Source organism: Streptopelia decaocto (assembly GCF_964273445.1).
Source record: "Streptopelia decaocto genome assembly, chromosome: 27".
Classification (NCBI taxonomy): Eukaryota; Metazoa; Chordata; class Aves; order Columbiformes; family Columbidae; genus Streptopelia; species Streptopelia decaocto.
The window spans coordinates 1,872,788-1,898,339 of NC_138682.1; the positions used below are offsets into that span (position 1 = coordinate 1,872,788).

General features: G+C 49.7%; 1 protein-coding gene across 5 annotated transcripts in view; it reads left to right on the forward strand.

Annotated features, from left to right (window-relative positions):
- Nucleotides 1-23,240, forward strand: part of DIP2B (disco interacting protein 2 homolog B) — a 69,361-nt gene extending 46,121 nt beyond the window's left edge. For 3 of the 5 annotated variants that reach the window (XM_082073432.1, XM_082073433.1, XM_082073434.1), the window contains 26 exons: nt 60-162; nt 1,095-1,159; nt 1,414-1,507; nt 2,173-2,292; nt 3,087-3,201; nt 4,489-4,628; nt 4,832-4,968; nt 5,251-5,331; nt 5,794-5,921; nt 6,654-6,768; nt 7,703-7,904; nt 8,993-9,102; nt 9,232-9,312; nt 9,845-9,968; nt 10,616-10,737; nt 11,288-11,399; nt 11,812-11,921; nt 12,757-12,887; nt 13,414-13,582; nt 14,465-14,635; nt 15,076-15,137; nt 15,226-15,283; nt 15,817-15,891; nt 17,080-17,257; nt 17,343-17,466; nt 19,010-23,240. In XM_082073432.1, coding sequence (XP_081929558.1) covers nt 60-162; nt 1,095-1,159; nt 1,414-1,507; nt 2,173-2,292; nt 3,087-3,201; nt 4,489-4,628; nt 4,832-4,968; nt 5,251-5,331; nt 5,794-5,921; nt 6,654-6,768; nt 7,703-7,904; nt 8,993-9,102; nt 9,232-9,312; nt 9,845-9,968; nt 10,616-10,737; nt 11,288-11,399; nt 11,812-11,921; nt 12,757-12,887; nt 13,414-13,582; nt 14,465-14,635; nt 15,076-15,137; nt 15,226-15,283; nt 15,817-15,891; nt 17,080-17,257; nt 17,343-17,466; nt 19,010-19,262 — 3,180 coding nt within the window. In that variant the 3' untranslated portion in view covers nt 19,263-23,240. The remainder of the gene's footprint in view (nt 1-59; nt 163-1,094; nt 1,160-1,413; nt 1,508-2,172; nt 2,293-3,086; nt 3,202-4,488; nt 4,629-4,831; nt 4,969-5,250; nt 5,332-5,793; nt 5,922-6,653; nt 6,769-7,702; nt 7,905-8,992; nt 9,103-9,231; nt 9,313-9,844; nt 9,969-10,615; nt 10,738-11,287; nt 11,400-11,811; nt 11,922-12,756; nt 12,888-13,413; nt 13,583-14,464; nt 14,636-15,075; nt 15,138-15,225; nt 15,284-15,816; nt 15,892-17,079; nt 17,258-17,342; nt 17,467-19,009) is intronic. The other 2 variants (XR_014186077.1, XR_014186078.1) reach the window with 2 other exon arrangements.
- The last annotated feature ends 2,312 nt before the right edge of the window (nt 23,241-25,552 follow it).

A 25,552-nucleotide genomic window follows, 5' to 3' on the forward strand; every position in this document is an offset into this window, starting at 1 on the left:
AATTTCCTTCGTATGTGGGACCCGGAGTCCCACCCTGACTGTTTTTTGTCCCTCTGCAGTACAAGACGAGCAAAGAGGGCAGCGTGATGGGCGTCACGGTGTCGCGGGTGGCCATGCTGTCCCACTGCCAAGCCTTGTCCCAAGCCTGCAACTATTCTGAAGGTGGGTGGTGGCACAGAAACATCAAAGGAACGAAGGTTCAGTGACATAATTTCCAGTGGTTGCTTCTCATATTTTCAACTGTCTATGAGTAACCAATACACAATAGTATCCACTTCTGTCTGTAACCTTTTCGATCCGAAACGGCGCCGTCTTCGTTGCCGTAGTGCAGAGGAGTAAAAAGTGGGATTTGCATCGTGTCTGGAAAGTGAACAAGTGTGTTCTGATGAATCAAAAAGGGAGTAAATGAATCAAAAGTGGAACATTCTGCAGCGAGCTGCCGTCTCACTGTACTGATCATACATTAAAATGCCTTTCCAAACTTTGGTTCTTGAGAGTGTGTGTAAACCTCAAAGCGCCTCTTGCATTAACTGGTTCTGTACTGGTCACAGGAGGCTTTTTGGATAACCCAGAAATGGAGATTGCAAATTGCTGCTGGGAGTACAGCGAGTTCTGCTCTAGGATATGCTTTTAGTCCGGTCTACCTTGTAAATCAAGCTAATTTATATATCCATGGCTGCGAGTTGATTTTTAGAGCTGTATGTGATAGTAGTTTAAAATGCAGAGTTTGGGAAGAAGCTGTCACTGTAATTCCATCTCTCCCGGAGTCGGTGGTTGAGTGATGTGCTCTGTTCTCTTCCCCTGCTCATGCAGAATGAGGTCAGGGCCCTTTCTGTGCTGCTGATGTACAGTACAGGCTGCAATGGAATTTTTTTGCGGCTTTCTGGGATGTGTTTTCCCTCTCTTAGATGCGTTCAGTTGCGTTATTTTGCATAACAAGGAGCTCTGACTAGTAAAACACATCAGACAAACAAGGCTGTGAACTCCGTGCGTTCCTCCGGGCGCAGATCTGACCGATTCAGATGTCAGATTCCGACGTGTGCAGATTCCGTCCTGCCACATTTCACCTCAAAACTACAACTTTGTTTTTCCAGGTGAAACGATAGTGAATGTTTTGGATTTTAAGAAGGATGCGGGGTTGTGGCACGGCATTCTGACGGTGAGTTGAGCCTGGACGGGCTTTCTGAAGCATTTCACCCTTTTCATTGCAACGTTTGAGGAGATTGACCTGTTAAGTCAACCATTTCTCTCCCATGTCAATCTGCAACTCGCAGTGGGAAGTGTAGGAGCATCCTCAGAAACCTCACTGTGAATTCACGGTGGGGTAGAGGCTGATGGGGAGCGAGCGCGACTCTGGTTCTGCTCTGTAATAGGTTTTGTGAGCCCTTTTCTAAATCTTTTTCTGCTTTTCAGAATGTAATGAACAAACTGCACACGATCAGCGTGCCCTACTCGGTGATGAAAACCTGCCCGCTCTCCTGGGTGCAGAGAGTTCACGCCCACAAAGGTAACTGTGAATCACAGAATGGACTGGGTTGGAAAAGCCCTCAGAGACCATCCAGTCCAACCCTTGGTCCAACTCCAGTCCATTGACTAGATCATGGCACTAAGCGCCATGTCCAATCTCAGCTTAAAAACCTCCAGGGCCAGTGAGTCCAGCACCTCCCTGGGTTCCACAACTTCAGCTTGAACTTCTCAGGATAAACGAGAGAGGGGCCTTAAAACCTCAAGCTCTTTAGAGCCTGTCTTGCTCTTCCATGACGATCCCAAGGGCCAAATCTCTCATTTATTTCTAAAAATGCCCAAAGTCCTAATGCCATGTGAATGGCAGCGAACTTGACGGGGCCCTCGTGACCCGTGTGTTTGGAGCCAGTGCCTTTTATGAGACCAAGCACAGAGTTGAGCGCAGGAAGGTGCGTTGATCCGCAGTCCTGCAGATGCTGACAGTGATTTCTGCATTCTGGAGGAGCGGCTGCAGCGCTGACCACCCCGGCATGGGCGGATGCTGTTGTGTGTCGGGGTTTGCTGTTCCTGCAGGCTCAATTAATTAAAGTCGCTTGCTTCAGTGAGAATTTTCTCATTTGGGAGTGTTGGACTGTGTACTCTTATGAAAATGCGTCATGAAAAGCTTTTGTGTGTCCTTAAACATTTTCTTTTTGTGTTGGTTCGCAGCAAAAGTCGCTTTAGTCAAGTGTCGAGACTTGCACTGGGCTATGATGGCCCATCGAGACCAAAGAGACGTCAGTTTGAGCTCCCTGCGCATGCTGATCGTAACCGATGGTGCAAATCCTTGTGAGTATGGTGCAAATCCTTGCGAGTATGCTGCAAATCCTTGTGACCGTGCCCGTCCTGCTGCTTTTAGGAGGGGGATTTCTCAGCCAGCTCTCTGACCAGGCTCAAGCTTAACTCCTTTTGTAGAACCTTGCAAGCAGATTTCAGCTGGGGACGCAGAGCGTTGGGTTGTGGTGCTCGAGCACCAGGGCAGGGGGATTTCTGCGCTTTCATCCTTTTGAGCATGAGCTGTGGAAGACACTGCAAAGTAAGAAACAGCAGAGTGGAATGGGGAACTTGTATGTGAAACAGAATTCCGGTAGATTGGGTTTAATTTGCTCACAGGGGGTGAAGTAAAAGGCTTTTAAGAAGAACTTTGAAGGGGGGAAAAAATCCCCAGAAAAATCTGCAAGGAATGCTGTTAGTGAAAAGGCTTAAAGAGCGTTTGTCTGGATGGCAGCAGCTGGAAGGAATGCTTGGTCTGCTCAGACCTGGTTTGGTTACGTGTGCTGCATGGAAACCGAGCCTACAGATGTGCACTAATGGTTGGAGGTTTGGAAAGTATTTGGAGCCTGTTGTTGTACCGTGAGGATGTAACAACACTGAAGCAAACTGGGGGAGAGAAGTAGAGTTATTCCAGAGAATGCGCCTCTTCCCAAGTCCCATTCAGTAGGCACTTGTAGTTGCTATTTTGGAAGTGATACAGAAAATATACTCTGTAAATACACTGTATTTATTTCTAGGTTATTTTACAGACAATTTTTTAAATCAAATTATGTAAAGACGTAGTGGCCTATTTTCTTCCTTTTCTCCAGGGTCCGTGTCCTCGTGCGATGCCTTCCTGAGCTTGTTTCAGAGCCACGGGCTGAAGCCAGAGGCCATTTGTCCCTGCGCCACATCTCCAGAAGCGATGACTATTGCCATACGGAGGTACGGGCATGCGGCGTCGCACTGTTTCCTAGATGAAGCCATCCAGGCTGAGCTTTGTTCACACATCGCTTGCTCATAGTTGACTTAAGCGTGCAATAAGCTCCACTGGCATTTACTGTGTGCGCTCAGGTATTCAAGTTTTAAGTTGTTAAACATTTATCTTAAGATACGAGCGTGTTTTTCCCTCCGTGTGACGGCTCAGCAGTGCCTGTAGGAACTGTGCCCTGCTTTGTCCCGCTCCTGATTGACACAGCTAGCATGGATTCTTGAGGCTGAGATTACAGAATCACAGAATCACAGAATGTCAGGGGTTGGAGGGACCTGGAAAGCTCATCCAGTGCAATCCCCCCATGGAGCAGGAACACCCAGATGAGGTTCCACAGGAACCAGGCGGGTTGGAATGTCTGCAGAGAAGGAGACTCCACAACCCCCTGGGCAGCCTGGGCCAGGCTCTGCCACCCTCACCACCAACAAGTTTCTTCTCAGATTTAAGTGGAACCTCCTGTGTTCCAGTTTGCATCCATTGCCCCTTGTCCTGTCCCTGGTTGTCACCCAGAAGAGCCTGGCTCCATCCTCCTGACACTCCCCCTTTCCATACTGATCCCCAGGAATGAGTCCCCCCTCAGTCTCCTCTTGTCCAGCTCCAGAGCCCCAGCTCCCTCAGCCTTTCCTCACACGGGAGATGCTCCACTCCCTCCAGCATCTTGGTGGCTGCGCTGGACTCTCTCCAGCAGTTCCCTGTCCTGCTGGAACTGAGGGGCCACAGCTGGACACAAGATTCCAGGTGTGGTCTCCCCAGGGCAGAGCAGAGGGGCAGGAGAACCTCTCTGACCTACTGACCCCCCCCTTCTAACCCACCCCAGGTCCCATTGGCTTCCTGGCCACAAGGGCCCAGTGCTGGCTCATGGTCACCCTGCTGTCCCCAGGACCCCCAGCTCCCTTTCACCTACACTGCTCTCTAATAGGTCTCTAAATTTGCTGCCACTTTGGACAGTCGTTTCCATAGCCCATTTCTGCCCATTGCTGTATCAGGCCTGGGAGCGGGTGTTTAACACGGCACGAGGCAAAGAGCTGGAAGAAGAGTTGCACTTGCCAAGAATACAGTTTGAAGCACTGATCAACGCGGCTTTTCCAGGAGCAATCCCTACCGCCATCCCACAGTTTGAAATCTGTTATGCAAAGAAGAGACACTGCAATATGCATTTTTCAGTTGCTGCGCTAGCTTCATCTGAGTCTAATAATAGCCTGTGTGTCTGATGTAGCGTATTGATTTTGTGTCCTTCGCAGGCCTGGGGTCCCCGGGGCATCTTTGCCTGGCAGAGCCATCCTGTCCATGAACGGGCTGAGTTTTGGTGTGATTCGCGTCAACACTGAAGATAAAAACTCTGCTCTTACTGTCCAGGATGTCGGGCACGTAATGCCAGGAGGTAAAGACGTGCAGGAGGCTCCTATGAGACCGTTTGTGAATGGTCTGAGCAAAAGAACCGATCAGTGTTCTCTCCGCGGTTCGGCCTCAGCTCTGGGGCGGGTTGGACGGTCCCTGCGGTGTCAGATCTGTCACCGTTAAACGTGTCGGTTCTTTTCCAAGGCAAATCTCGGGGGTTATTTAACAGCGCGTCGTTTCTCCCAGGGATGATGTGCATAGTGAAACCTGACGGGCCACCGCAGCTCTGCAAAACAGACGAGATCGGGGAAATCTGCGTTAGCTCCAGAGCGGGGGGAATGATGTATTATGGGCTGGCGGGGGTGACCAAGAACACATTTGAGGTATGTACCTGAGAACGCATCTCTCCCTGTTTCCTGTGTAGAACTGGTAGCCATGTATAGTCTCATGGTTTTGTAACTTATTTTAAAGAGATACCTTGAAAAACTCTTCACAGTTGGATACATTCAGTGCTCCCCTTTATAAAGGTCTCCAATGACTCTACCGAGGATTCCCTCCCCTTCTCCTCATCCCTTCACGTGCATATAGCGCAATTCTCCGTGAGGGGAATGGTTTTCTATCCTCGGGCAAATGCGCTTTCCTTCCACGTCGTCCTTGCGTTGCAGGTCATCCCGGTGAACGCGGCGGGCTCTCCGGTGGGCGACGTGCCCTTCGTCCGCTCCGGCTTGCTGGGCTTCGTTGGACCTGTACGTAATTAACGCACGTCTGGAGCTCGCGCTGCTCTATTCTTTTGTTCCTGCTAGTGGCCTTCTGTGTGTAACAGAAAAGCATTTGGGTACAGAAATATGTGTGAGGATGGTTTGCTGTGCATAAGACAAGCTCCTGGATTTGCCTGAGCCAGTAGGAACCTTTGCTTTTCCATCACATTATTGTTACGGTGCCTTCCTGTGTTGCTTGTTGCATTTTTAGATTGCCAACTCTTCTAAAACCAAGTGTAAGAAGCTTCTTGTGTGGCAGTTCTGCTGCAGTGTCTTATCTCACCAATGCTTCTCCTGGTTTAGCCATAAATAATGTAATTTAAAGAGAAGGAAAATGTCTTTTCTACAAATTCCATTGATCTAGCCGTAGTTAGGAAATGAGCCAATCACCAAAGATATTTGAATATGCGCTTTATCAAGGTTAATCACAGATACCGTTTTCTCTTTCAGGGCAGTTTGGTGTTTGTGGTTGGGAAGATGGACGGACTGCTGATGGTCAGTGGCCGCAGACACAACGCCGACGACATCGTAGCAACCGGCTTGGCGGTAGAATCCATAAAAACAGTTTACAGAGGAAGGTTAGCAAAATAAACCTTCCCCCCCCATCAGCTTCTCTGTGTAATATAAAAAAATGGGATCTTTAGTATGATGTCTGATTTCTCTGCAGTAATTGCTTTGTTTGGGTAGCTCAGGTAAAGTGAATATGGTTTGGTTTAGATGATAATTGGCCTGATCCTGCCCAGTACGGGTGTGTTGTCCCCTCTGTCCTGTCTGGTGTTTCATCAGGTTAGGGGAAGGAATCAAGTAACAAGATAAGTCACCTGGAGGATTTAATTGTCGGTAGGATTCCCGTTGAGGTCTCTGCACTCAGCTGCTGGCCGGGAGAGTTTCATTCATGTCCAGAGATACTTAATTTGATGTAGCAGTTGCGGATATGATTTTCTGGCTGCTCGGGCAGGGTTGGAGCTCGTGTTGCTAAGGGTTAACAGGAGATCTCAAGCTCCCCACCCCATGTAGATACTTTAAAGCTTTCATTGCACTGGTGATTTGCCACGGGTTGGAACGGAAACGTGACAGCAGGTTGAGAGGGCAGGGGACTGCACTATGTAGGAGTTTCATCAGAAGGTGGGATGAATCCCTTATATCATAAAGTCTTTCCTTTTTGACTCAATCTGAATCATCTAATATTTTTTCTCCCTTTGTCCCATATGTTTTTTTTACGAGTTCTGTCTTCAATCTGTTTTCTTGGCTTCCTATTCCCAAGCAGTAAAACTGGAGTTTGTGCCAATGCGCTCTCCCCTTTCCCTCAGGATTGCCGTGTTCTCCGTGTCCGTCTTCTACGACGAGAGGATCGTGGTGGTCGCGGAGCAGCGGCCGGACGCGTCCGAGGAGGACAGCTTCCAGTGGATGAGCCGCGTGCTGCAGGTGAGCCCGGTACCGTGGGTGACACGGTCACTTTGTGCCGTTTCCTCGGCGCGGGGGCAGATCAGGGGCCGTGGACGTGCCCCAGATGGAAGGAGTGGCGGCTCCTCATCCCTCTTGGCACCCGGTATTCTCGCAGGGTCACAAGCTGGGTACATCTGCTATGTACAAGCTGTTGTGTTATGTCCTGAAGCTCTTGGGAAAGCGGCTGCGCCACAAAATAGCGGCGGCTCTGCCGGAGCGGTCGGTGTTAAGCCAGCAAGGTGACTGCGTAGGGACGCCCTCAGCACTGCAAAGCAGATCCAGTGCTCAAGTTTAAGAGTTCTGCTTTGAATCTTGGATCGTGCTGGTGCTCAAAGTTACACTTTAAAGCCACTCTTATCTTCCGAGATTCATTTTCAGTAAGCAGAGAAAGGTTTAAAGAGCTGAATGAGTGTGGTCCTAGGAAAGCAGAACGAGTAGTGGATCCCTGCATTGCACGTATGACCTCAGGAGTGATGTTTCAGGTTGAGAAGTATGCAAACTGGGGAGGAAAATCAGGGAAGTACCTGGTGGTCTGAATAATGGATGAGATGCCTGAACGCTGAGGTGGACAAAAAGGGAACAGAGTGTGATGGTTCAGAGGAGACAGATGGATGAAAACCTGAGATCAAAATCGTATGATTCATCAAGCAACTGTGTATATTTGGGGAGTTTGGTCATGAAATATTTAAAAAAGGGATTTCTTGTGTATAAAATGGGCTATGAAGGCAGGGGTGCTAACAAGCACTTAACTCTTGCCATAGGGGTCGCTGGTGTGACAGAGGTGAAGTGGAATTAATCTTCCTTTACAGATTTGCTCCCCAGTACCTTATAAAAGCAGGAATTTATCTTGCAGCACATCAGTGCAGACTGTCCCCGGTTGTACAATTGCAGCGACCGTCTCTCCTTTCTCCAGGCCATTGACAGCATTCACCAAGTGGGTGTATATTGCCTCGCTCTTGTGCCAGCCAACACCTTGCCAAAAACTCCGCTGGGAGGGATCCACATCTCTCAGACCAAACAGCACTTTCTGGAGGGCTCTCTGCACCCCTGCAACATCCTCATGTGCCCGCACACGTGTGTGACGAACTTGCCAAAACCCAGGCAGAAACAACCAGGTAACGCGAGCCCCTTTTGTTCAGCATTGGTGAACTGAACTCACAATCTGAGACCTGGGAAGGCGTGGGATGCCTCCGACACCAAGTGTCCTCCTGGGGGGACACCAGAGCTTGTCTTCTGGCTGGGCCATGTTTCACAGAATCACAGAATCACACAGAATCCCAGAATGACAGGAGTTGGAGGGACCTGGAAAGCTCATCCAGTGCAATCCCCCCATGGAGCAGGAACACCCAGCTGAGGTTCCACAGGAACCAGGCGGGTTGGAATGTCTGCAGAGAAGGAGACTCCACAACCCCCTGGGCAGCCTGGGCCAGGCTCTGCCACCCTCACCACCAACAAGTTTCTTCTCAGATTTAAGTGGAACCTCCTGTGTTCCAGTTTGAACCCGTTGCCCCTTGTCCTGTCACTGGTTGTCACCCAGAAGAGCCTGGCTCCATCCTCCTGACACTCCCCCTTTCCATATTGATCCCCAGGAATGAGTCCCCCCTCAGTGTCCTCTTGTCCAGCTCCAGAGCCCCAGCTCCCTCAGCCTTTCCTCACCCGGGAGATGCTCCACTCCCTCCAGCATCTTGGTGGCTGCGCTGGACTCTCTCCAGCAGTTCCCTGTCCTGCTGGAACTGAGGGGCCCAGAACTGGACACAAGATTCCAGGTGTGGTCTCCCCAGGGCAGAGCAGAGGGGCAGGAGAACCTCTCTGACCTACTGACCACCCCCTTCTAACCCACCCCAGGTCCCATTGGCTTCCTGGCCACAAGGGCCCAGTGCTGGCTCATGGTCACCCGGCTGTCCCCAGGACCCCCAGCTCCCTTTCCCCTGCACTGCTCTCTAATAGCTCATTCCCCTATTATATGTGTTACATGCTTCCTTTTGCATGTGTTGTCAGTCAGGAATGTTGATTCCTACCTTTAACTCCTTGGGATTCTCTCCACTGATTCATTCATGTCTCAATCCCTTCTGAACTCTGTCAGGCAGGTTTCATGACCTCCTTGCGTCCATCCCCAGGAGCAGTGGGATCCTACAGACATGCTCTAGTTCCTTTGTGTTTGCATTACAAGCCCGTGTTCCATGTGGCTGCTCTTTCCCAACAGGCGTTGGCCCTGCCTCTGTGATGGTGGGGAACCTGGTTGCTGGGAAGCGCATTGCTCAAGCCTCTGGAAGAGACCTTGGTCAAATAGAAGACAACGATTTAGTTAAAAAGGTAAATCAGTAGTTACTACAGCTAGAGAATGGGAAAGAATTTACCCTGCAGCTGAATGCCAAGCACATAGAGCTGCCTCTGAAGTACAAGTAATTAAATACTATTTTAATTACTGCCTCTCTGTTTCAGCACCAGTTCCTGACAGAGGTGTTACAGTGGAGAGCTCAAGCAACTCCTGACCACCCGCTCTTCCTTTTATTAAATGCCAAGGTACAGTCAGTGCTGACTTGTTGGTTTTTAAGGTCCTCAGCATGTTATTCAGCGCAAGTTTGAGACTGTGGTTAAAATCTTTTGCCCCCTCCAGCATCCTCTATTTACTCTTTCTATCAGATTTTGCCCATGGATTTATAACTTAAAATTTGAACCTATAGGTCACTTCATCTAAATGCCTGTCATGCTTCAATGCTTCATTTTAAAACTGAGCATGTTTGTAGGTCCCACTGGTTCCTGTATCATTTAATGGTGTATCCCTGTTGAGTATATTCTGGCAAGGTTCTGGGGCAAGAAGACCTGAACTGGCTCCTGGAAGGTAGCATTTGCTAGAGCAGCTCTAACTCCATCGCTATCTTTTTGACACCGTAGTGGATAAACGGCTCACTGAATGCCAGCAGCCTATAGGTCTAGATTACTCGTAGCTATAGACTGACACTAGCAAGCGAGGTTGGTTTATTTTTCGCAGCAGCCGTTCTACTGTCCCGTGTTGTGCCAGGCCTGGTTTAGAGCATTTGTGTCTCCTTTCAAGGGCACCACTGTGTGCACAGCCACCTGCCTTCAGCTGCACAAAAAAGCCGAGAGGATTGCGTCAGTTCTGTGTGACAAAGGCCATCTCAACGCGGGAGACAATGTGGTGCTTCTTTATCCTCCTGGTAAGCAAGTTTTAATAACGACTGCGTCCCAGTGTGGAAGTGCAGCCTGGGCTTCCCTTGAGAGCTGGAAATACAGGAGAGATCCTTGAAACAGCGAGACCTTAGGGCCTGCAGAACGCTCCCATCCAGTTCTGCCTCTATCAGGACTTGAACTTGGATTCCACAGAGTTTTGGAAAAGCCAATTTGTACCTTCTCCCTCCTGGCTGGGTCTTGCTGTGCTTAGATTAAAAACTTAGAGACTTGTGTGGTTATCTGGAACGATAGTTCACTGCAAAACTGCATGTGCTGAGAAACGCGCCCGTCACCCGACCAGAGACTCCTCAGCTCCCGCTCTGGTCACATCTTGTTTGTCTGAAGCCGCGTTGCCAGTTGGCGGCTTTTCATCCAGGGCAAGCACGGGGAGAAGTGACTTTTGAGTCATTTGACACTTGGTTTTCTGTGTGGTCGGCCTTCTCCCCTTTCCCAAGCTTTCTGAGCTTCCTGGTCGTGCTGCCCGCAGCGCCTGGACTGCCCGTGTTGCACTCGGTGCTGTTAAAGTCTTGCGTTTTTACCTTCTAATGGAAATTATAACCGGTGCTTGGAGGAAAAGAGCTCGGGGAAAGGCTGGCGTCAGCGTCCCGCACTACAGCCTGTCGTGTCCTTGCAGGCATTGAGCTCATCACCGCGTTCTATGGCTGCTTGTACGCTGGCTGCATCCCCGTGACCGTGCGACCGCCCCACGCTCAGAGCCTCACAGCTACGCTGCCCACTGTGCGAATGATCGTGGAAGTGAGTAACGGGGCCGGAGCGCTCGCTTCGGCCTCCCAGACCCGTGGTCAACACCCCCGTGCAAACGGTTGGCGTGACAGCGGCGGCCGAAGCACGTCTTGTAACCCAGGGACAGGGTTTTCACTCATAAAATGCAAGAACCGCCTCTCCTGTGGCAAAGCAAATTGCTGTAAGAGTTTTCCGAGGGATACTAACGTGGTGTTACCCCCTAACATTTCACATTGATGCTCCTTATGGCTGGGCAAGCACAAATCCTGCTCTCAGTGATTTCCCAAGCCCAGCGACCAGGAAGGACCCATGAGGGAGAGCGCTAGATGTAGACAAGCCATATTCTCACCTGCTTTAAAGGTCCTGCCGTGATTATTTGCATCTTAGCCTCTATTTGGGCTTTTAGTGAAGGAAGAGTAGAGAGCTGCGTTGCAAAAGCCAAAGAAATTACTGCAAGTCTGCTGAGGGAAGTTGGCTACAGATGTAAAATACACTCTGAACATCAAATCTTGCCAGGGCGACGTGCTTTTGTTGTTTTGTTAGTAAGTGTTTCTCTTTTCAGGTCAGCAAAGCCGCCTGTATCCTCACGACGCAGACCTTGATGCGGCTGCTGCGCTCCAGGGAGGCGGCTGCTGCCGTGGACGTGAAAACCTGGCCAACCATCATCGACACAGGTGCGCTCCACACACCGCAAAGCTTCTTCAGGCTCTGTGCGGGGTCACCGTGGCCTCCAAAGGGACTGTCCCCCATTTCGATGCCAACTGGATGGCTCTGAAGAGTTGTTTTAATATCTAGAAAAAATATTCGAGATATAAGCGAGGTCTGACCTTGTTTAGTGACATCTCTTTTGCATTCGTTGAGCTATACATGGAAAATACTTTTACGGAAAAGCCACATCCCAGACACCTGTTAATTTCCTTTAGACAAGAGCGAGTTGCTCTTTTCTCCCTTTTCTAGTCCCCCTCTTCTGGAAAGAGAAATAATACAAAGCCTTCTGGTCCATCTCAGTCTCTAAAGTTGTGTTCTCCTTTCAAATACCGGTTCGGTAATCAAAAGCTTAACCACGTTTGCTCTTTTCTCGTACAGATGACTTGCCCAGGAAGCGGCTGGCTCAGATCTATAAGCCCCCTACTCCTGAAATGTTGGCATATCTAGATTTCAGTGTTTCCACAACAGGCATGCTCACAGGAGTCAAGGTACAGTACCATGTTTTTAGAAGGTGGGGTTTGCAGTGGCCTGTCTTTGGTTGATATTCTGAATCTCTCCCCTCGAGCTCCACTGTTGTAGCTTAAATATAGACCTCGCTTTTCCTCCGGTAAAGCTGTGGATTCTGATAGAGGATGAGTGTGACTGTGCTGAGGAGTTGGCTCTGCAGTGTAGGAAGACGGAACTGCGCTGCTGCCTCCCGCTGGCGCTGCAGCGAGCGATGCACAGAGCAGCAACGCAGCCGGCAGAGGAGAGACTAAGAAATGGAAGCCTTAGACTGTCCTTAGTGATGGGCTGCGTTGGGAGTCAGATGCCTGAAGCTTTGAAGCTGTTGGTGTCACAGTTTCTGGTTCTGCAAATTCTTCCCCAAAGAGCGTTGAACAGGCTGCCCAGGGCAGTGCTGGAGCCACCATCCCTGGAGGGTTGGACAGACGGACATGAGGTTCAGGACATGGGGCAGGGACAGGGGTTGGTTATGGTTGGACTCCATGATCTTGAGGGGCTTTTCCAACCACAATGATTCTGCGATTCTATCTCCTCCCTCCTCTCCCACGTCTCTCCACCTCCCTCTGCCGCTGGAGATACGAGACCAGGAGATGAGGTTCTCAGGCCATGGGGCAGCGCTGGGGTGGGGAACAGCTGGACTCGCTAATCTTAAAGGTGTTTTCCAACCAAAGTGATTCTGAGCTCTCCATCTGCTCCGGAAGGGAAGAAAACCACAGTTTCTGGAGAAGTGTTCTCAAGGCAAACGTGTCTTTATTGTCACCTGTCTGGTGGAGCCGCGGCGGGGTGTCCCTGACGCGCAGTCGCTGTCCTGTCTTGCAGATGTCCCACGCCGCGGTGAGCGGCCTCTGCAGGGCCATCAAGCTGCAGTGCGAGCTCTACTCCTCGCGGCAGATCGCCATCTGTCTCGACCCCTACTGTGGCCTGGGGTTTGTGCTCTGGTGCCTTTGCAGGTACGACTGGAGGGGGGAGAGAGGAAAAGATGAACTCTTGGCTGGTTATAAATGGGAAATGCCAGTCCGTGTCTTTATCTGTTGTAAATCACCCACAGATATGTTGACATGACTAATTTACAATAAGGAGAGAATTTGTCTTTGACCTGCCAATAATACGTTCCCTTCTCCTGCAGATTAGCAAGATGTTATCCTGTCTCGATTACGTGTATTTGTGCTGCCAAATATTCCTGGCTCCAGAATGTTTCTCTTGCCTTTCTTCCTTGATTATATGTTGCAATAAGGGAGTTTTCTTTCTGTAAACTGTGTGGTCGAGCCAGTTCTCTTCCACTCTGCGTGTGCACATTTGCATGTGTATCAATTGTTATTCTTGTACAGTAAATTGTATTTGTAAAATTATGTTGCTACAGAAGGGGGGAATTGGAGCTATTATCAGTTGGCCTCGGAGTTCTACAACCAGTAAATATTAATTTAAAGATAACTACACGCTACACAAAAATGTTTTCCTCCTCAATGTTCTTCACAGTGTGTATTCTGGACACCAGTCAATTTTAATTCCTCCTATGGAGCTGGAATCCAACCTTTTTCTCTGGTTATCTACTGTCAGCCAGTACAAAATAAGGGACACTTTCTGTTCCTATTCAGTCATGGAACTGTGCACAAAGGGACTTGGAAACCAAGTTGAAATATTAAAGGTAAGAAATGTTAACTGAGTGTCGTGTTCCATAAATGAAGGAGCCGTGGCAGCGGAGCGCAGCGATGCGGCTGTTAGTGCAGCGGTTTGCGTGGTGCGCTGCTCGCCAGCCCACAGCTCGCTCAAAAAGCCACAACAAAACTGTTTGCGGCCCTGGGAAGTGAAAAGGGTGGGAATGGAGGAGGGTGCAGCGCAGCGCTGGAGCCGCCTGTGTGACGGGCTGCGGAGGAGGCTCCGAGCACACGCCACGCGCTAAACGGAGCCGTTTGCTCCTTGGGGATGAGAGGAAGGGATAAAACCTGCAGAAAACATTTGAGGTGGCTTCTTGCGTGGGGTGTGCTGCCATAAACTGAAACAGTGGGCGCCGTCTATGGGTCACTTGTTGTGTTGGTGGCACAGGGGTGTCAGCTCTGGGTTGAACCACCAGGAAAAGAGAGGAACACAGATTGCAACAGCTGCCCAGCGCCGTTCAGCACATTCATGACCATGTCTAGAAATAACAACGGATTCCGGTCCCAGTTTTGTTGAGGACTCTGTAATCCCACTAAATGACTTTACTCTCCCTTGGTTTGGTTTCTCTCTATATAAATAGTGAATAACAGACGTAATCTTTGCACTGTGGGAACACGCGATGCGACGTTGGGTAGCAGAGGAGGAAGCGCTGTTAATGCGTATTTTGTTCTAGCAGTATTTCTACACTCTGGTCAAACGCATAATGACAAATAGCTGAAAAAAGGAAACCATTTGAATACAAGAACAGGGTTTGTCCTACATTTCTTACATGATTTATTTAGGATTCCAGGGATGAGAAGCAAACGTCGCTGCTCGTGAGGGCACAGAGGTAACTAACACAGTCCTTTGTGCTCATTTACGCCTTTTCCAGGCCCGAGGAATCAACCTGTCCTGCGTCCGCACCTGCGTGGTGGTTGCGGAGGAGCGGCCGCGCGTCTCCCTCACTCACTCCTTCTCCAAGCTCTTCAAAGACATCGGCCTGTCCTCCCGCGCCGTCAGCACCACCTTCGGCTCCAGAGTCAACGTCGCCATCTGTTTGCAGGTAACCCGGCGCCTCCCAGCGCGTCTACACTGGCGCCACATTTCCAGATTCCCTTGTAATGGTCAAATTCCCTCCTGCGTTAGCACAGCGCGGCATCTCCTTGTGGGAACAGCTGGCACAAGATTTAAGCAACTCCTCTTGTTTTCAACTGCCAGATTGTATCACAGATGCTCGAAACAACCGGAATGCGCTATTAGAGAACAGTTTATTTCTGTATATACAGTGACGGGTGGCTCAGAGCGCTCGGCGTTCCCCCTGCCCCACAAACCCCCCACACTAAGAAAACAGCCCTTAGTGCGACTGCAGAGAGGGGGAAATTGGAACAGGAATTTATTGCCAGTAAGAAACCCCTGGAAACGTTCATGAGCGCAGGCAGAAGTTACCCCGGCTTCTGTAGATACGTTAAGCTTTGGGTTTGTTTCTTCACGTTAACTCTTCAGGGAACGTCCGGGCCTGACCCCACCACGGTCTACGTGGATCTGAAGTCCTTGAGACATGACAGGTACAGTACGTTTATTTATCACTATCACACCTCTCAGGAGATTTCAGCTCTTTTTCCTTTGCCCTGACCATGTTTTCTTTACTTCCAGAGTGCGGCTGGTGGAAAGGGGAGCCCCGCAAAGCCTTCTGCTTTCCGAATCGGGGAAGGTAATTCATGTTATGACACGGGGACGCGACGCACGGCGCTTTTTACACCCCTTATGCTGCACACGTGTAGCCTTGTGGTGTGAGAACGGTGGTTACACCGTTCCTCCTGTTGATTTAAGAGCACGTTTTGCTGAAGCGATTGGGAGAACTAGTTCTGTTGACAGTAAATGAACCGTAGCAAAAGTGTTGGCTCTCGTATCCTTGAAACCGGCATGTGTTTGAGATTTACGGGAGCTCTTATTCCCTTCTTTAAACGGATGAACAAAAAGGTGTTCCACAGTAGTTTTTAACATTGAATTCTGCAAAATGAAGGCCTAACAACACCGACAGGTCTAGAATCCCTCGCGCTGTGGCTCTCGAGTTGTGAAATACAGCGAGTGTACTTCAGGGTCCATGGGCTGGTGTGTTTTACACCCGCTTGTCCTTCCTCCAGCTGAAATCCTGCTTTTCCATAGCTAAATGAACAGCCTTTGCATTTCAGTTGTATGGCAAGATAATTCATACATGGATTACGTATTTCTTGTGATCTTTAGATCCTGCCTGGAGTCAAGGTGGTCATTGTTAATCCTGAGACCAAAGGGCCTCTTGGAGATTCTCATCTCGGGGAGGTAAGCGCGGATTCCGCTCTTCAAGCAGCTTCTGCTTGTGCTGTATTTTATTGTTCAATTAGGTGATACCCACAGGCCTTTTTGAGCTGAATTCTTGCTGCAGCGCTCACATTTTGGGTGTGTTACTTTACCATCAAGTGTAAAGAAAAAGCCAAACAGCAAGGAAGGCTCATTCCGCTCTCAATCTTGCATAACTGGCTTCCAAATAATCTAATGTACATTCTCTTGCTTGCACACCGGTATGTTTGATCTGTGCTGATAGATGATCAATTGTTGGACCTCACATGTTGATTTCCTGGGCTAATCCTCAGCTTGCAGTTCTCAGGAGGGTAGATCTGCACAACGCGTTTTTAAGGTTCCACAGGATATTTGGAGGTTCGAGCTAAACGCAAAACCTTTTTGGATCTGGAAAACCTTAGATAGAGACAGGAGCTTCTTGGTGCACTTTGTCATCTGCTTCATTTTCACTCTCAACAGACACTCTGTTTTTGTAGCGTTCTCCCCCTTTCCTCCTCCTCCTTTCCTCCTCCTTTCCTCCTCCTTTCCTCCTCCTTTCCTCTTCCTTTCCTCTTCCTCCTTTCCTCCCTTCCTCCTCCCTTCCTCCTCCCTTCCTCCCCCTTTCCTACTTCTCCTTTCCTACTTCTCCTTTCCTACTTCTCCTTTCCTACTTCTCCTTTCCTACTCCTCCTTTCCTACTCCTCCTTTCCTACTCCTCCCTTCCTCCTCCCTTCCTCCTCCCTTCCTCCTCCCTTCCTCCTCCCTTCCTCCTCCCTTCCTCCTCCCTTCCTCCTCCCTTCCTCCTCCCTTCCTCCCCCTTTCCCCCTCCTCCTTTCCTCCTCCCCTCCTCCTCCTCCTTTCCTCCTCCCTTCCTCCTCCTCCTTTCCTCCTCCCTTCCTCCTCCCTTCCTCCCCCTTTCCCCCTCCTCCTTTCCTCCTCCTTTCCTCCTCCTTTCCTCCTCCTTTCCTCCTCCTTTCCTCCTCCTTTCCTCCTCCTTTCCTCCTCCTTTCCTCCTCCTTTCCTCCTCCTTTCCTCCTCCTTTCCTCCTCCTTTCCTCCTCCTTTCCTCCTCCTTTCCTCCTCCCTTTCTCCTCCTTTCCTCCTCCTCCTCCTTTCCTCCTCCTCCTTTCCTCCCCCCTTTCCTCCCCCCTTTCCTCCCCCTTTCCTCTGACGGTTCTTCCCTTCTCTCCAGATCTGGGTGAACAGCCCTCACACGGCCAGCGGCTACTACACCATCTACGACAACGAAACCCTGCAGGCCGATCATTTCAACACGCGCCTGAGCTTTGGCGACGCGGCGCAGACGCTCTGGGCTCGCACCGGCTACCTCGGCTTCGTCCGGCGGACGGAGCTCACGGCCGCCAGCGGAGGTACCGCAGAAATCAGTCTTTATTTCCCCTCAATTCCCTTCCTTGGGTGGCGTTTCCCAGCCCGTCTCCCATCTCTCCTCCCCAGAGCGCCACGACGCGCTGTACGTCGTCGGAGCCCTGGATGAAACCCTGGAGCTGAGGGGCCTGCGCTACCACCCCATCGACATCGAGACGTCCGTGTCGCGGACGCACAGGAGCATCGCCGAATGGTAAAACAGCGTAGGGTTTCATAGAAAATATAAGGCAAATTCAGATAGTTTCTTGTGTTCCCATCAGCAAGTCACGCACCTCGTTTCCCACCTGTAGATGGGAATAACATTGGGCTGACTGACTCAGTGTTTTCTCACGAGCTGTAATTCCAAATAGAAGCGATGATTTCCTGCTGTGTGGTGTAAAGAACCGTTTCAGGTTGAGGCGGTGGAGGCTGCGCTGGTTGTACGTCCCGCGGCAGCACCGGCGGGTGTTGGAGCTGATAACGACACATCAGGACTGGGCTGGGAGCTGGGGATGTGGAGATGCAGCCCAGGGCCAGGGGGAAGAACTGTAAACTGGGCAGCTTTGTGTCTGCGAAAATAACCGGGGCTTCTGTTCGCTGCTTTTCTTTGTTGGCTTCTTTTCCTCCTCTTTCTTCCCCCCCTCTTTCTCTTTCCTTTTCCCCCCCTCTTTCCTTTCCCCCCCCCTTTCCTTCCTGTCCCTTTCCTTCCCCCCCCTTCCTTTCCCCACCTCTTTCCTTCCCCACCTCTTTCCTTCCCCCCGTCTTTCCCTCCCCTTTCCTTTACCCCCCCTCTTTCCTTCCCCCCCCTTCCTTTCCCCCCCTCTTTCCTTCCCCCTCTTTCCTTCTCCTCCCTTTCCTTTCCCCCCATCTTTCCTTTTCCCCCCCCTTTCCTTCTCCTCCCTTTCCTTTTCCCCCCCTCTTTCCTTTCCCCCCCTCTTTCCTTTCCCCCCCTCTTTCCTTTCCCCCCCTCTTTCCTTTCCCCCCCTCTTTCCTTTCCCCCCCTCTTTCCTTTCCCCCCCTCTTTCCTTTCCCCCCCTCTTTCCTTTCCCCCCCCCTTTCCTTCCCCCCCCTTTCCTTCCCCCCCCCTTTCCTTCCCCCCCTTCCTTTCCCCCCCTCTTTCCTTCCCCCTCTTTCCTTTTCCCCCCTCTTTCCTTCCCCCTCTTTCCTTTTCCCCCCTCTTTCCTTTTCCCCCCTCTTTCCTTTTCCCCCCCTCTTTCCTTTTCCCCCCCTCTTTCCTTCCCCCCCCCTTTCCTTCCCCCCCCTCTTTCCTTTCCTCCCCTCTTTCCTTTCCTCCCCTCTTTCCTTTTCCCCCCTCTTTCCTTCCCCCCCCCTTTCCTTCCCCCCCCTTTCCTTCCCCCCCCTTTCCTTCCCCCCCCTTTCCTTCCCCCCGCCTTTCCTTTCCCCCCCCTTTCCTTCCCCGCCTCTTTCCTTTCCCCCCCTCTTTCCTTTCCCCCCCTCTTTCCTTCCCCCCCCCTTTCCTTTTCCCCCTCTCTTTCCTTCCCCCCCATTCCTTTCCCCCCTCTTTCCTTCGCCCCCCTTTCTTTTCCCCCCCTTCCTCCCCCTTTCCCCCCCATTTCTCCCCCGTTTCTCCCCTCCTTCTCCCTTCTTTCCCCCCTCTTCCTTTTTGTTCTTTTCTCCCCTTCCTCTCTCCCCTTCCTCTCCCCCTCTTCCTCTCTCTTCCCACTTCCCTCCCCCTTATTGTTTCTCCCTGTTTTTTCCTTCCCCCCCATTTTCCCTCCCGATTCCCCGTTTCCCAGCGCCGTGTTCACCTGGACCAACCTGCTGGTGGTGGTGGTGGAGCTGTGCGGCTGCGAGCAGGAGGCGCTGGACCTGGTCCCGCTGGTGACCAACGTGGTGCTGGAGGAGCACTACCTGATCGTGGGCGTGGTGGTGGTGGTGGATCCCGGCGTCATCCCCATCAACTCCCGAGGGGAGAAGCAGCGCATGCACCTGCGCGACAGCTTCCTGGCCGATCAGTTGGACCCCATCTACGTCGCCTACAACATGTAACGTACGTGGGGAGCCACTTGGGAGCTGCGGGACCACCGAGCGCCCCGGGGCGGCTGGAGAAACCAAGCTGGTGAATACTAATACTTGAGCTCGCTGCCACGTTCCCTTCATCTCACCCTGTGCTGTTAAGATCTCGTTCACTACCGACGGACACGAGGAAATGTGGTAGCCAATGGCAAACCTTGGTAACAGTTTACTGAAATATTAGCTTTATAGAAAACGCAAAGTTGACAAGTGTGTGAGCTACAAAACTCCTAAGGCCTTTACAGTAGTGTTACTTTTTTCATCTGTTGTACATATTTGTATTTTTATCTAATCCTGGTTTAGGATTCTATAAGGGGAGGGTTTATTTAGGTAAGATAATAAACTATTAAGAAAAGGGTCATCAGAGTTCTGCAGTTCCCTGCTATCTAATGTACTTTGCAGCTGTTCATTCCACGGGATCACACGGCTTATTTAAAATTGTACCATGACCAAATCAATAACTTACGGAATCTAAGAGTTACTTATTCATATAGATATTTCTTGAATTTAAAAAGAATTTTGCCTATATTTTAAATATGTAAATATTATTATACATAATTCACTTAGATAGAAGATTAACTTGGATAACGATGACAGCTGAAGGTAGAAATTTTTAAGGACTTTAAGTAACTTTTGTGGTCCTGAGCCTAATTATGTTTGGTTAGAAAAACTAACATGAGATACGCGCATCTTCCACCAGGTTTCTCATTCCCGTACGTCGTCTTTTCTCGCGGTCGGAAACGCGTCGCAGCGCGTAGCAACCTCTGAGTTTTCATTTCTAAAAGATGCAGAATTGAAACGTTCCCACGGAATTGGGTGGAAATCGCAGCGCGAGTCCAAAATACTGAGCTGAGCGGCAGCGGCAGCCTAACCCTAACTCTAACCCTGACCCTGAACCTAACCTTAATCCTGACCCTGACCCTGACCCTAGCCCAACCCTGACGCTAACCCTGACCCTAACCTGACCCTGACCTGACCCCGACCCTAACCTGACCCTAACCTGACCCTAACCCCGACCCTGACCCTGACCTGACCCTGACCCTAACCTGACTCTGACCCTGACCCTGACCCTAACCTGACCCTAACCTGACCCTAACCCTGACCTGACCCTGACCTGACCCTGACCCTAACCCCGACCCTAACCTGACCCCGACCCTAACCTGACCCTGACCCCAACCCTAACCTGACCCTAACCCCTACCCTCACCCTGACCCTGACCCTGATTCCGACCCTAACCTGACCCCAACCCCGACCCCAACCCTGACCTGACCCTGACCCTGAGCTCTGTCCCACCTGGGCCTGGAAGGCAAAACAAAACCCTTTGGATGGACACACGGTGACATTCACTGTTTGGAATAATGACCAAATTCCCCCTCGGTAGAACAAGAAATGGTAGAATTGGGCTTTAAACCGGGAGGCAACAGCCCAGGCTGCAATCAGGACAAAGAATGAGATCATTCTGCGCTTCAAGTGGAATGAAATTTCTCTTTTGTAGGAGGAAGCGCAAAAATGAGACAGAGCAGTTCTGGTAAGAACATCGTTAAATACCTGTGAAAATGAATAACCCCGCCCTCAAAATAAGCTTTGACTCCCAATGACCTGTATTTCACCCAACACGCTTTTTAAGAACAATTAAATTCCTATGGATGCTAAGGAAATATTTTGGAAGCAATAAGAGCCGAGACCAGACGCCGCAACAGGTTTGAGTGAAAATGCTCCACGTTACCTCATATAGTTTGTAGGCGCTTTGTTAAGGTTCATGAGCTGAACTGCGGAGCCCCCGTGGAGCAGAACCTGGTGTATCCATCCTGTTTTGTCCTTGCAATCCTCCCGCCTTCTGTTAGTTGATTTTGCTGAAAAACAGGAAAAAACTAGTGAATGATATTTGGAAGAATTTAGGATTGATGGAGAAACTGGGGGTTCTTATGGCAAGTCTGGATTTAAGGGCTCTCTGCAGATTCTTCAATGACAGGGGCACGTTCTGTCCCTGCCGCAGCCCCCGTGGGTGCGACCGCAGGGCGTTGTTGTGGCCGCAGCCGAAACACCATCTGCTTTATTAATGTGTGTCCTGAAATACCAACGCCTGAAGGCTTTAATATCTTTAGTTTTAACGCACTGGCCGCAGGGAAGCCCCCAGAATTCTCCCTTCTCCGCCAGCAGAGTCTTGTTCTCACACGTTACACGTCACTTGAGTTTGGGTTTTCTTGCACGCAAAGTGCAGCCTCATTGTGCCCGTTTCAGATTCTGATGGTCTTGACCTTTTTCTTACTCAAGACTTTAGATCAGTTATTTTGACAAATCTGGAGTGGATTTTAAGCCCAGTTCTAGGCTTGTCTTTTTTTCCTGGCAGCTGCGTGTATGAGCTGGATCGAGGCGCGTTTCTGAAATGGCATTTTTGAGTGACGTTGGATTCTTTCGTGGGGTTTTTTCCCCTCATTTATTCTTTGGCCGGGTATTGATCATTCCTTGCGGTTTGGGTTTATCTCCCAAGTTTACCGTGTGCTCTTTACTCTGGTGTGTCGCGTTCTCCGGGTCACAGAACTGGTCCTGCCCATGGGACGAGATAACGTTCCATTGCTGGCGGTCGGTAAGTGACACGGTCAGTAAGTGACACGGTCAGTAAGTGACACGGAGCAGCTGCCCCGGTTCTAATTTATCGGCACCACGAGCAGCCCCGGAGAGGAGAAACTGCAGAGCTGCAAGTCTACAAGTCCTGATTCTCGCCCCATTTCCCGGCCGTGTCCCTCCGTCCTCTGTCAATGAGACAAAATCCCCCAACAAGGTAACGAACCGCACAGCACCAGCCACTCAAACATATTTTTCTCCTTGGAAATTGGGGGCAGTTTGTGCTTCCACCCTGCTGGATGGTGACGTGGTGTCGCAGGCAGGGACCGTTTTGCTTTAGGACGGTTTCTTGTTTGCAAACTGGGATAAACCCCAGAAAATTGGCACGGATGGCGCCTGTTGGGGTTCGGAGTCGGATGCTGCTCCCGAATCCAGTTCAGATTCAGGTGCTGCTCCCAAATCCAGTTCAGACTCAGATGCTGCTCCCAAATCCAGTTCAGACTCGGGTGCTGCTCCCAAATCCAGTTCAGACTCGGGTGCTGCTCCCAAATCCAGTTCAGATTCAGGTGCTGCTCCCAAATCCAGTTCTGACTCGGGTGCTGCTCCTGAATCCAGTTCAGACTCAGATGCTGCTCCCAAATCCAGTTCAGACCCAGGTGCTGCTCCCAAATCCAGTTCAGACTCAGATGCTGCTCCCAAGTCCAGTTCAGACTCGGGTGCTGCTCCCAAATCCAGTTCAGACTCGGGTGCTGCTCCCAAATCCAGTTCAGACTCGGGTGCTGCTCCCGAATCCAGTTCAGACTCAGATGCTGCTCCCAAGTCCAGTTCACACCCAGGTGCTGCTCCCAAATCCAGTTCAGACCCAGGTGCTTTTCCCACATGCAGTTTTGCTCTCGAGCCGCAGACTCGGCCTCTCCCCCCAGTTCGGTTTTGCAGCTTCTCCAGTTGCAAAAGGTGAATTATCCACCCATGGGGTTCCAAGCGAACAGCTGCAGCGAAACTGAAACATCAGGAATCCTTAACACTTGGAACTAAACTGGTTTGTATGTCGTACTGTTTTTCAATATTCTCTAAGGAAAATATGTGGGCACAGGTCATTTTAAGATTTGCACTGCGATTTCTGACTTAAATAAATGCAATTGCGACGTGTCACACTCACTGTCCTAAAAACAAGGTTGTAAAATTTTAGCCCTATCTGCAATTTTTCTTTAATTTCTGTCGACCATCGTCACGTTCAGACTACAGCATTATGTAATTATGTATAAAGTTTTTATTTATTTAAAATTAGCTTAGATATTCATTTTTCAATTTAACATCGGGCTGGACGGTGTTCCATTAACTCATCGATTGTGTTTCCTTTGTCTTGTGTTAATAAATATTGATGCCTGATTGCTCGCTTGGTTCTTCAGTTGCTGTTTCTCTGACATTTATATTTTAAGGAACTAAAATGCTGTTTAGTGTTTATCCTGGTGAAAGGGAGGAACTGTAGGGGTGTTTGCAAACATTTTACATCATTTGTGTGTAGGAATATAAAATATGGAGCTTGTACCTGCAGCTCTGGGCTGTTCAGCTCTTGAAACCAGAGTTAGACCTGAGCTCAAACACTGAGGACTAGATGGAGTTATTAAGCATGACCTAACCATATTTAATTTATTTTAAATATTCATAAATGGTAAGATATCATTTAGGCTGTGCGGCCATCCAGAGACCTGGACAGGCTGGAGAGCTGGGCGGGGGAGAAATTTAATGAAATAGAAGAAGGGCAAGTGTAGAGTCTTGAATGTGGGCAGGAACAACCCCAGGTTCCAGTGTAAGTTGGGGAATGAGCTGTTAGAGAGCAGCGTAGGGGAAAGGGAGCTGGGGGTCCTGGGGACAGCAGGGTGACCATGAGCCAGCACTGGGCCCTTGTGGCCAGGAAGCCAATGGGACCTGGGGTGGGTTAGAAGGGGGGGGTCAGTAGGTCAGAGAGGTTCTCCTGCCCCTCTGCTCTGCCTGGGGAGACCACACCTGGAATCTTGTGTCCAGTTGTGGCCCCTCAGCTCCAGCAGGACAGGGAACTGCTGCAGAGAGTCCAGCGCAGCCACCAAGATGCTGCAGGGAGTGGAGCATCTCCCGTGTGAGGAAAGGCTGAGGGAGCTGGGGCTCTGGAGCTGGACAAGAGGAGACTGAGGGGGGACTCATTGCTGGGGATCAAGATGGAAAGGGGGAGTGTCAGGAGGATGGAGCCAGGCTCTTCTGGTGACAACCAGTGACAGGACAAGGGGCAATGGGTGCAAACTGGAACACAGGAGGTTCCACTGAAATCTGAGCAGAAACTTGTTCGTGGTGAGGGTGGCAGAGCCTGGCCCAGGCTGCCCAGGGGGTTGTGGAGTCTCCTTCTCTGCAGACATTCCAACCCGCCTGGTTCCTGTGGAACCTCATCTGGGTGTTCCTGCTCCATGGGGGGATTGCACTGGATGAGCTTTCCAGGTCCCTCCAACCCCTGACACTCTGGGATCCTGTGCAGTGCCACCAAGGTGTAATTTAACATTATAATCTAACCCCAGCTGCTGTGTCTGTGTCCATAGACACGTTATTTGCTACAAATGATCTGTATAAATTTTACCGTGGTATCCTCTGAAAACGTTTCATTTTCACTAAATCTTTCCTGTATTTTATAATTATTTGTGTAATACTGAGAAAACTCCTTAAAAAAATTGCTTTGAATTGTTGTGTGAATCGAGGTTTGTCAGGGGATCGGAGCCAGGATTTATCACAAATAAATCATCTCCCATTATTAATTAGTTTGACTTTACGTAGATGAAACGTTCGGTAAAACAAGACAGAACTGGGGGGGCTGCAGGGAGGTAAAACTCAAATAAATGTTGAAAACTGCGAATGAAATAATAGGGAGGGGGGGAAAGTTACACTAAAGCTTTAATTAAAAGTGATTTTAATATAATCTTGTCTGGGATGAGTTGGGAGACGCTGAAAATCCTGGGACGGGTTTCCAGTTGTGCTGGGGATCACCTGGGTTTGGGTGTTATAGGAAATCGCCTGGTTTGTTTTATAGGAAATTACCTGGTTTGTTTTATAGGAAGTTACCTGGTTTGTTTTAGAGGAAATTACCTGGTTTGTGTTTTATAGGAAATTACCTGGTTTGCTTTATAGGAAAGTACCTGGTTTGTGTTTTAGAGGAAAGTACCTGGTTTGTGTTTTAGAGGAAATTACCTGGTGTGTTTTAGAGGAAGTTACCTGGTTTGTTTTATAGGAAATCACCTAGTTTGTGTTTTAGAGGAAATTACCTGGTTTGTTTTAGAGGAAATTACCTGGTTTGCTTTATAGGAAATTACCTGGTTTGTGTTTTAGAGGAAATTACCTGGTTTGTGTTTTATAGGAAGTTACCTGGTGTGTTTTATAGGAAATTACCTGGTTTGCTTTATAGGAAATCACCTGGTTTGTGTTTTAGAGGAAATCACCTGGTTTGTTTTATAGGAAGTTACCTGGTTTGTTTCATAGGAAGTTACCTGGTTTGTGTTTTATAGGAAGTTACCTGGTTTGTTTCATAGGAAGTTACCTGGTTTCTGTTTTATAGGAAGTTACATGGTTTGTTTTATAGGAAATTACCTGTTTTTTGTTTTATAGGAAGTTACTTGGTTTGTGTTTTATAGGAAGTTTCCTGGTTTGTTTTATAGGAAGTTACCTGTTTTTTGTTTTATAGG